At 37.9% G+C, this 11,673-nt stretch overlaps 1 protein-coding gene across 50 annotated transcripts in view; it reads left to right on the top strand.

Moving 5' to 3' along the window:
- RIMS1 (regulating synaptic membrane exocytosis 1) overlaps window positions 1-6,412 on the top strand; it is a 319,154-nt gene extending 312,742 nt beyond the window's left edge. For all 50 annotated transcript variants that reach the window (XM_027884132.1, XM_027884151.1, XM_027884129.1 and 47 more), the window contains 3 exons: window positions 2,479-2,580; window positions 3,646-3,785; window positions 4,164-6,412. In XM_027884132.1, the coding sequence (XP_027739933.1) occupies window positions 2,479-2,580; window positions 3,646-3,785; window positions 4,164-4,382 (461 nt within the window). In that variant the 3' untranslated portion in view covers window positions 4,383-6,412. The remainder of the gene's footprint in view (window positions 1-2,478; window positions 2,581-3,645; window positions 3,786-4,163) is intronic.
- Window positions 6,413-11,673: the final 5,261 nt, after the last annotated feature.

Raw genomic sequence — 11,673 nt, 5'->3', positions numbered from 1 at the left:
TTAATCCTGATCTTATGCTTAACCAACTTTTATTTTGTTTCAGCTTAATATTTCCTGGAGTACGGCTGGGCGCTGACAGTCAGTTTAGTGATTTCCTCGATGGACTTGGACCTGCACAGTTAGTAGGCCGACAAACACTGGCAACCCCTGCCATGGGTAAGAATAATATGTTCTCCTCTGTTAAAGGACTAATAAGACAATTAACTAAGGCACACACTGCCAGACTACTGCACCAAAAAGACTTTTTCAAAGTGTCTTCCTTCACTGCAAACATGAAGGTCCTACTAGCAGTCACTGGTGTTTCTAGCACGCTAGCATCAGAAGTGGGCTGAGAAACAATATTTGCTCCATTTAAGGTGTTGGCTGTCTTATTTACTATCTGAATATAGGGGTTTTACTTCCCGCTCAGAATTATTGTGGTTTCTCCAAAAGTGGCTCACTGCAAAATCTCAACTGTCCAGAATTTATATTCACTTGACACGGATTATATTGCATGTGACAGAGGGTTCCTGGCCAAACTGCATTTTTCCAAGTTCATCTTATCCCAGAATGTGAAACTTCTGCATACATTTGCAATGCCTGTTTATCAGTCGCTGATAGAGCCAGTGTTTGCCATGAGAGACACAAAGTCCTTTTCTACAAAAGCTGCCTGGGGCTGCCTGTGATCTTCTCTATGTTACAGACCTGTCTGTAATTTCTTATAGTAGCATTAGCTCTATCTTCTTTGTATGAATAGAGTGGGAGTTGTACAAGGAGTGCAACAGTGCAGGGCTGTGCAGGTCTGCGTAAGTATCCTTGGAAAGGCTTGGGGTTTTTTGTTGGTTTTTTGCTTGTATATATGAGCAGTTCTTAGGCATGCGTCAGAGTGCTGAGTGAGGAGTCCTTGATCCATTAGTGTAATGATACTCCTCCTGCTGGAAATTATCAATGGCCAGTGCTTCAGTGTAACAGTCTTGGGAAAATCAGCTTTAGGAAGGGCTACTGAGATACATGAAATAGGAGAGAGGAACAGAAAGAAAAATTGTGGAAGAGAGTTTTTTCTTCTCAACTAATTAGAAGAAGAAAAACTATCCTGAGAATTCTCTGAGTACCCCCTAAGGTAAGACTTGCTGTATAAATCCAAATTACTGCTACTAAAACATTAATAAACACCAAATTTATTAAATTAATATTTTCATTGTTATTTTGAAAGAAAATATATTTGTGAGATTGCCCAATGTTTGCCCAAGTGGCTTTATTGCTATGAATGTAAGGGTCTAGATTTCTTCTGTCTTTTTATTTAATCTGACTTTCTACAGATAACTTAATATATTTATTTTAAATTCTTAGAACTACTTTATTTACTAAAGGCTCAAGTTTTGCCCCTCCCAAAAACACTTCATCATGCTTGTTAACAATTTTCAGAATACTTTTTCTGTGATATCCTTTCACAAGTGACAATTTGAAAATGTTTGTATTATTGCTCCCCCTTCTGGTTCCCTGATGCATGTTCTATTTTGGATGTGCAATGCAGAGATGCGTTCTTAAAAAAGTCTTGTTGCAATTTTCCTCACCTATTTTTAGTGTAACAGAGAGCTGTGTTTATTCAAGTAAATTCTGATTGAAAAAAAATATTTTCCCTGCTGCTCTGTCACATTTCACATCCCAAGGTATAAATACTGCTTTTATATGCTCTTAGAGAAACATGTGAAATTCTCATGCCCAGTTAATTTCAAAATGCTGTTTCTCTAAATCCAGACCCCAATTTCTATAGTTTTGGACTATCTATTTGTGAGTTTTCTTTTTAGAAAATCAGATTTTACATGTCAAATATATACATACTTATGTGTTTCATGGATGTAGATCATTTATTTGCTCAGGTGTCACATAGCTACCCGTGTCATACTATGCATTTTTTATTCTAAGTGGCCTGTTAGATTTCTACCCAGCTGGTTCCATGATATGTGAAACCACAGAGAGATAATGCCTTGAGCATCAGCTCATAGTTGACTTCCCTTGTACTTTATTGGTCTAGATCAGAACAGTGTTTGGTCTCAGACTAAGCAGTTTCCATTTTTTTCTGCAGGAGATGTCATTTGTCAAAACTCAGGCAGGAAAATGGGTTTGGCTATTTAGAAACAAAAGCAGTTTATTTTTTTAACATGCAGCAATTTTATTCTCACCAAAAATGGGTGTGTGGAATATTGATAAAAACAGGAACATTGTCACCCCTATGCTCATTGGAGACTTTTGAAGAAAAAACACCTCTTTTGGTCAGGTATAAACTGCACACCAAGAGAGGGCACCATGCTCCCTAAGTGTATATCACTTAGTCCTTGGTTAAGGACAGAGAAGTTGAAGGAATCAGGAGGAGAGGCAATAAGCACAATTAGGCAGAAGAGTAATATCAGACTAGTCTTTCTGTTTCTCATTCTTATATGCTATTTGCTGAGCTGTACTGCTTATCTAAAATGTGTACTTCCTTCTTCTCCTTCTCAGGTGACATCCAGATTGGAATGGTAGATAAAAAAGGCCAGTTAGAAGTAGAAGTCATTAGAGCCCGTGGCCTCACACAAAAACCTGGCTCCAAATCTACCCCAGGTATGGAAAAAAATAGACAGTATATGAACAGAAAACAGCAATATGAAATACACTAATGAACTGGAGATTGGAGATTTTTTGAGCTCCTTGTTATCTGTGACTACATTTTCATTTGTTTGGTTTGCTTTTCAACAAGGAGTGTGTGCGTGGATATATCCTTGCTACCAATGTCTGCTTTTCACCACCATCACTGACATGCCAGTTGCACGTCACCTTTCAAGGAATGATTTTCAGCAACTCAACATCTGTTCTGGAAGGAACATTTGCAGGAATGTTTCTGGGTATCTTAGGCAAGTCATATACCTTAGAGGGACTTTGTCAATATAGATGAGCCCCTTTGTGTTTGTTCTCCTTGAAAAGATGAAAGTGCTTTGAACAAACAAACTAACAAACCCACATGCCAGGGTCTTCTGTACACAACAGTGCTTCAAGAAGACAGCAGCTCTTGCTAGTGTTAATGTCTATAATTTGTATAATGAATGAGATTTAATGTTGTATCATTTTATAAGTATATTTGTTGAAGTTCAAGTTATTTATAGAAATCTCTATTAGAGGAGATTTAGAATCAGTACCACAAAGACCGCTTACTGTAACAACTGGAACAGTTGTTTTAGATAACATTTAGCCAAAATGGTACTTTGCAACTTCTCTAGGAGCTGAAGATGAAATAGCAATTAATGTCTGTGTTATTGGAGTAGCAAAGTTTTAAATATTTCTTTTGTTTTGAACTATCTCTGACCTTTAGGCATAAGAGGGAATTGCTGTAAGTGACAGTTAATTCCTGGAAAAATAAAGTGGTTTTAAAATTACAGACATGAAGTGTAATTGTTGTTAGTAACATCTCACATCATTATATTCAAAGTTTATAAAAATTAAATTGATTTCTTATGGACCGTGTCATTTATTTTATGAACATAATTGTATTCAGATTATACAGTTGTGAAGATACAGTGAAGATAAAGCTTGTCATTTTCTTGCTACTCAGTTTCCTTTTAAGGCATTTATCTTGCATCTCAGATGTGCACTGTAAGTCCAAATATAACATTCAAAATGTTCTGTTTGCAGCTCCATATGTCAAAGTGTATTTACTGGAAAATGGAGCATGTATAGCTAAGAAGAAGACAAGAATTGCAAGGAAGACTCTTGATCCTTTGTACCAACAGACACTGGTTTTTGAAGAAAGTCCACAGGGTAAAGTCCTTCAGGTCAGTTGCTTCTTAACCCCGTTTTAGGCTGTCATTTGAAGAAGCACTTGCATGTTTACTTAAATTTAACCAGTGTGCATAAACCCATTCCAACTCATAAGCATTTAATTTTATAAATACCAGCAAACAGATCCTTGTGACTGGTGGTTTCAGACTTGCAAAATGTCGGACTACGAGACATTTTTGTTGCCTCTCACCACTGTCCTGCCATAAGGTTTTCTCACAAAGGGGAAGTGATCATTCACCCTTGAAAGTAATGTTTTCCTTATGCCACACATTATAGCAGGAATGCACATATATAAGCACGGCGTAAGTACAAAATCCCATATAAACACGGGTTTGGGGACAATGCTGAACCTTAATTTTATGTTCTTCCAGGTAATAGTCTGGGGAGACTATGGCCGAATGGACCACAAATGCTTCATGGGAGTTGCCCAGATCCTTCTGGAGGAGCTAGACCTGTCCAGTGTGGTAATAGGCTGGTATAAATTATTTCCACCTTCATCGCTAGTGGATCCAACATTGACTCCTCTGACACGCAGGGCTTCCCAGTCATCTCTGGAAAGTTCAACTGGGCCTCCCTGCATTAGATCGTAGTAGCAGGTGCTGTCTAATAAAAACATCACCCAGGACAACAATTGGAACCAGATATTCACATAATCAAAAAACACTGTTGGAGAGAGACAATCACTTCTGTTTTTACTTGTAGTAGTTATCCAAACATATGTCTGTTTGTTAAGAGATAGCTTAAATTGACAGAACAAAGGTATATCACATACAGCTAATCTCTTAGCGGCTATCACTGATGCTTATAATGATCAAAAAAAAAAAAAAAAAAAAAAAAAGAAAAGAAAAAAAGAAAGGAAAAAAGAGGGGGACTTTTAGATTTGATCTAAGTCAAAGATGACCCAAACTGGAAGCTCTCACTCTGTTAACAATGTTGCATTTTTCACATTTTGACAGAGCCCTCAAGCAGTGTTACCTTCCTGGTGTTTCAACAGTTTTTCTGTACATCACTTCAACTAGTTTTTTGCCACATGATTCTGCTAGTTTCGTAGAAGTCCTCACAATGCTAACAGAGACCCTTCCTTTCTTTTTCTAAACCAAACCAAAAAGGGCTGAAGCATATCTCTGTAAGCATCGTTAAAGTGTTCAACAGCCACAGTTACAATTTCAGCGAGTTCAAATCGTTTCTCGGTTCTGGTACTTACAAGTCTCTCACATGGGAACCCAGAACAAATGACCAATCTAAGTTATCTTCCTAAAAATAAATAATCATCACAGTGCCACTTTTTCTTTGTAAAAAGCAGATATGTTTGCATTATATATATATAATAACTTTTATGTTTATGATGTTTTGCATGGAAGAATTTTGAAGAATTCTGCAACTACTGCTGGGGACTAGTATAAAGCAGCTTTAGTCTTAATTTTGACATTGAATATGTTACTGGTAATGCAATTTTCCTCCTAGAAATGGAGAGGAAATACTTACGTTTCTGTGTATAAATGTATATTTGACTTCCCAAAATGTTGACCAGGAATGAATTGAGCATATGACACTTTCAGCTGTACCCAGGCTTCTCTGATGTGTGTCGCTTCAGACGCACCTGTCTGCCCTGGATAGAGCATGGTATGAGTTGTTCAATGTTTCTCTGGAAATTCCAGTTGAAATATTCTGCACTTACTAATGTTTTTATCAAATTTTAGTTTACATTTCTTTGAGATTGATGCAAGCACAAGGCTTGATTTTTTAACGCAAGATATCTTACTTTTTGGAGAAAAAAAAAAAAAGTCAAATTTCAATTTGCTTTTTATTCATTTGAGTTCTTCTTGGCCTTGAAATCCCTTGTGATATTCTGTAAATGTGCGAAGAACTGCAGATTCCTGCAGGTGCATTGATATGTTTCCCCTCCTTTTACAGGCCATTCAATTTTGTGATCACAAAAATAGAGCAGCATGACTTGGAACTGTTCAAAGCTGCATGCACGTTTTGTAAAAAGAGATGACAAAGGTTATTTAATAATGTATGTTAGTTCCACATAGGCCAGCTTGTATGTTGCATGTACTTGTACAGTTTGCTCGTAATTACTATACTGAAGTAACCAAGAAATCTAAGCCATCCATTTTTCTTATAGACATTTTGCAGGTTTTAGCCAGGCTAGATCTGTGGGTCTGGTGCTAAATGTCTATAGATGGACTTTATTTTTTACCCTATGGAAAACGTGATGTAGTATGGACCAAATTCCTTCTAATAACTATTTTGGTGTAGATTCCTACTGTGGGGCTGTAACACATGTAGAGACTGTGTACACACTAGGTTTTAATTCATAGACATACTGCCTGCACCAAGTGAACTATTTATTATTACTCAACACATGGGAATTATTCTGCCCATCTTTCCATAGGGCATAAATTGGTTACTGCTCGACCTGCTGAGCAGGAAGAACTCAAGCATTGGTGCACTACTACTAGATCCTGTTCTGTCTTAGTGGCCAAACACCAACTAGTTATAATTCAATAGTATCTTTCTATTTTGACCACTTGTCTTAACACTCCCCTGTGCTTTTAAATGAACTTCCAACTCATGTTATGTAAACATGTTTAATAAAATTTCCTTTTCATGTCCAGTGTAGTAGTTGTGCTCTCTGTATGTTCTAAGGTTCATCTGTGATTCTGCTTGCTGCAGGACTGTGTGAAATGTGTAAGGAACAGTAAAATGATAAGTAATTTCTATGGTTCTTTTGATTGCTGTAATAGTATATGTTGAAATCTGGGGCCAAAAACTGAGGCCTGGTGAAAGTCATGTTTGGTTGGCTTCCTTTTCCCTGAGAAAGGAGCCAAATTGTGCTCTCATTACTTGAAGCAGGCAAATTGAAGTTAAAAAAAAAAAAAAAATTTAGCTGAATTACCATCTGGTGAAATCAAATCAGTTTGCTGTAGAGGAGCGATGCTGTGACTGCTTGCAGTAGGCCAGCAGGGCAATATGTATTAGAGCCAGACACCAGCTCTCCATTTGCTGTGTGTTGAGCCTTTAAGATGCGAGAACAACTACTGGTCTTTGGCACTTTTTAAACCCATAAATACACCCTATGTTGTTATAGACAATGCTTTATAGACATTTACCTGAGAGCAGAATTTGGCACTAAATTTTACTAGAGAAGCAAAAATTATGTACTTTGTTTAATTTTTAGTTTTCCATGTCCCACAGATACCTGATCACAATTTAAAAATAACATAAAGACAGTATTGTCTCAATTTGAACACTTTTGTTTATTACTTTATTTAACTGAATACATGGTTAAGCTACTGAAAAAATGACTAATTAAACATGGTAAATCTCTGAACAAAAGTCATGTTATTCTGTGTGGTGAGAGTGATCTGGTTAAAAACAGAATTTGTTACGTTGTTGTAAAAAGCCCTCAATTTCATTAATCTCATGGCTTTGAATATTGTATCCAACACTAGGATATCTTTCCATTTCTGATCCTGAGAAATAAATAAGGTCCAGAATTTCTGCCCTCCCCCTAGAGCACAGAAAATATGGCAGCAAAAGAACACGCTGAACTATTTCATTTATGGTTTTTCTGATGAGCAGGGATCATATATGCCAAGATTTCAGGAATGAAGTAGTAGGCTGTACTAGGTCAGATAAGTTGTGTGCTGGACTCCTTTCCCAGGGACTGTTACCTTTTAAAAACTCATTGCTGAGTGTAGGGATTATAATACACAAATAAATCAGCTTTAATTCCCTCTTGGTTTCCCTTGAGAATGCAGTACTGCCTTATATATATGTCATACTCAGGGAAAAAGCAAAGATTATTCAACTCACAATCTCCGTCATATAATCAGACAGTTATTTTCTTCATGATGAGTAAATATTCTAAATTTTATATTGAAATGCAAATTTATATCCCTCTTTCTGGCCAGAGAAAAGGGTTTAACCTTGACCTTTGTGTTAGAGAGGCATCAGAACTGTCGAGAGTGGTTTAGCCAAGCCAGAGCTTCTTCATCTCATATTTTTGTAATTCAAAGAGAAATGACATGTGCACTTTCATGGCCTGTTTGCACAAACAAATGATTGTCTTGAAAGTCAGATTCAGCTCAGATGTGATAGGATATACACAGAAGACAAGTTCAGAGTGGATTTCCACTGGCTGTTCTGTGTACTCCAAGGTTTTACTTGTAGCCTGTTACTTGTCCTCTATGAAGCTGGCCGTTTGCTGTTCCTGTGTAGTCATTACTCTACTGTCCATAGGCCATTTAACTCTCGGAAAAAGGATTATGGGGCTTGTAATCTTCTTTTACCTTAAATGAAGAAAGTCATGGCAGTCTTGCTTTAAAGCCCCAAATGTTCATTCCATATTACCCTACTATAATTCTGCAAAAATAGCAGAAAGCAATCTGCACTACTGTTGAAGTATATGATTTCTCAAGTCAGGTAATGAGTATTCTGGTCAGCTTGAATGCTAAAAACTATCAAGAACTCTGTTCCCAACCTGTCCACTTCTCTCTAGGAGAAAAAGAAAATGCAGAGGTCACGGATGGATTCTCTCAGTGTCTGCAGGGATGACCTTGCATGCTGGTAGTTAAATACCACGGTTGTGAAAGAGGTTGTGTGTGGCAGGCATGTCACATAGATCAAATGTTCTTTTGAGTTCTGTCATCCAAATTCCTCTTCCCTGAGGTGCTGGAGACAGGAGAGGAAGCTGCCTTCACTCCTTCTTGAGTCTAGGTGATGATAATGATGCATAACCTGGTCTAATGAAATGCTCCTTGTTTGGGTAGGTACTTTATAGCTGTTGCTATGATTTGAATCCATAGTTGTGCAATGGGACATAAAACCTTAGACATTCTGCCATTGAGTCAAAGCATCTTAATGCTCAACACTAGTAGGAACTGAGAGAAAGGGTAAAAGATTGTCAGAAACTGTAGACTACAGTGATCAATACAGCAGTTTAAATAAGATAAATACAGCTGTATTTATGCCTCTGCTATTATGAGAAAAGCATCTTCTAGAGCAGATTCTTTTGGAGGTTTTGGCTGCTGGCTGGTAAAAGTGAGACACCTAAGGGTTTCACAGAATCTCATAGATGGCCCTTGGAAAAATTGCCTTCAAAAGGTGATGAGCAGCAGCCCATTATTATAATGCTCACTAGACAACTCAGAATGTTTTATTCTGATCACTTTTAACATGTGCACAATTTCAGATCCCTGTAAAATGCAGTTACAGCTCAGTAGTGGACCACTTAGTAAAGCACGGAGTCTGTAGTGAAAGGCTGTGTGATATCACCATCTGTGTGGATTTTCATGATGTCTGAAATAATTAATTTTAGTGAAGATTGAGTCTGTATTTCACATTTCCATCTTATATATATCAGCAATATATACTTCTGTGTGACTTTAAGAATCCAGGTATCGGTCTCTGCAGTCATGATTTTGTGATTTATTAAATTGGGATAGGTGCAACTACCCATTTCAGAGATGTTGCACAGATACAGAAAGAGCAGAACATAAATGTAGAAACAGCAATTGTGAGGTCCTCATAGGCTTAAATGACATAATAATATCCCATTGTCGTTATCCTCCTGGTTCCCAAAGTCTTTTTTACACTAACAAGTATCAGGTAGTTGTCAGGTCTGACTTGCTTAGGCTGCTTCATGACAGCAGGTCTCTGCAGAAGCAAGCTGCTCATGTCCATGCTCGAGCACTAAGTGTGGAAGACAGAATAATCCCATTTAGAAAAAACTCATACAAATGGCAGTAAGACAATCCTAGATATTTTAACAAATCTTGTTATGCAATTTAAACCAAAAATTAAGATTTGCAAATCCAGCAAATACTGTAAAATAGAAATTAAATGTTATAGTGTATACTAAAAAATAATATCTGTTTGAAAATTGTATTTGCATACTGCAGAAGGAGCATCCACACACAAGGCAGACATGGCAATATTACAAGACCATGTAAGAACAAAAAAGATCAAGTATTTTTTTCAGTAATTCAGAAGATGAGAGATAGCTCAGAAGGAAATATTTTCTAAATAATTATTTACTGAGCCAAGTCTGTTAGAAGCCAAATCCAGCAGAAGCATTATACTTGGGCTGCTCTTTGTTGAAGCTTCAGCAAAAGAAACCAAGAGAGGGACCATGAACTTCATCCTCCAGTTTTTGAAAGGGATGCATTTCTCCCAGGGTGACAGGGTCTAAAGTGAGCAACCCTGAATGTGAAGGAATGACAAAGCAACACAAAAGAACATAATGGCAATTACAATAAAAAAATAAGTACTTAAAAGATATGTAGAACACTGTCTTAGGATTGTGAAGGTCTTAGAGTGCAGCTTTCCTGGACCAGGTAGAGAACACAAGTCTGGACTTGGAACGAGTCCCCAGATGTCCCTCAAACTACAGGTTAGAAGGACTGGATGTCTGTTAGCAGCCAGTGCTAGAGATGCAGCTTTTTCTAATGGAGCAGTTTTTATGTACAGCTTGGCCATGCTTTTTTCTTGATTCATTGTCTGACACATTCAGTGTGAGCTTAACTTTAAGGGGATGTAAAAGGTATATTTAATCTCAAAAACCTATGTTGTGTGAGAGGTCTTGCATCAGCCCCGATAAAGCTTTGCCTAAGACAGTAAAGAAGTCAGGTGCTCTGTGATGGGTAAACCAGGAAGTCAGAAGCAGGTCCCCATGAAAAGCAGGGCAAGAGCTCTCTGGGGGAAAGAGAGGAAAGAAATGGCACCTCTGTTCAGCTGGGGGGACAAAAAAGGGAGACTCAGAGAAAAAATTGTGGCATAATTGCTTGGCACCTGTCTTTTTGACTGAAAGATCCAAAGACAAGAGAAGCCAATTAGAGAGTTTTCCTTGCAGATGGTAGTGCATGTCTTCCTGAAGGGTCAAAGGATTTGGCCCAACTTCATAACTTCGGTACTGGAAACAGCAGGGCTTGACAAAAAGATATGATTCACTGTGTTTCTTTCTGACTCCCTAGGAGTTAACCAGGACAGAAAAGTAAGTTGGTGGCATAAAATGATCTTTGAGTTATTTTGTACCTAGTCTCAAAAGGCACATAAAGGTTGTAATTGTTGGGAATAAGGAGTATCAACAAGCTTCTCACAGGCAGTTTAAGAGTGGCTTGTTGACCTCTTTTGCTTCTTTTTACCTCATAGGAAAAAGGCCCAGAGATTTGTGGACAGTATCTGCTCTCCTAGAGAATATAAGAAATGCTGATTCCCTCCTCTTGTCCTTTTCCTGTTCATTGCTCCTACAAACTGTGAAGCAAAGTTTAGTTTAGTTTGGTGCCTGGACTCAGCTCTGTTTTGCTCCAGTGCTGCCAGATGCTCACTTGATCCCCTAGACTGCTGGTTGAAAAGAACAGCATTCCTAAACCATTCATATTAAAATACAATAACCCAATCCTCAGGCCTTTTTCATTCATAAAAAGGCAGAGGAAAGAAGCCCATTGGATTTTCTTTTGTTGGAGAGCTTGAAACAGAATTAAATCAAAGCTGTACCGTAGATCACTGCTGTGCTATCTATATAATCCTTCAGCTCTACTGTATGTGCAGCCTTATTTTTTAGATTTCTGCTAAGCCATTCAAATATTCCTTAAAACAAACCCCAAAATGTAAAGGAGGAGGAGGAGAAGATGTCACCTCAACAGTGAGCCACTCTTCATGGCTTAACCTGCTTTTCCCTTTTTTGTTTTGGTGGGTATATCCCCCCCAACCCCAGCATTCATCATAGTTTTGTTCTCCCATCAGTTTACATGATACCACCTCAGAGCTGTATCCGTTGTCTCCAGAGAACACCTGTTGGATTTGATGACGTTTACATTTCTTCAGAGAGCGAGAGTGAGCGGAGGAAAGCAGAGGATTGTTGAAATACCTCAC

Source organism: Empidonax traillii, unplaced genomic scaffold (genome assembly GCF_003031625.1).
Source record: "Empidonax traillii isolate 1590-97213 ecotype Southwest subspecies unplaced genomic scaffold, ASM303162v1 scaffold139:size1643147, whole genome shotgun sequence".
NCBI lineage: Eukaryota > Metazoa > Chordata > Aves > Passeriformes > Tyrannidae > Empidonax > Empidonax traillii.
The sequence above is the reverse complement of the archived record's forward strand: the minus strand, read 5'-3'. Positions and strand labels throughout refer to the sequence as shown.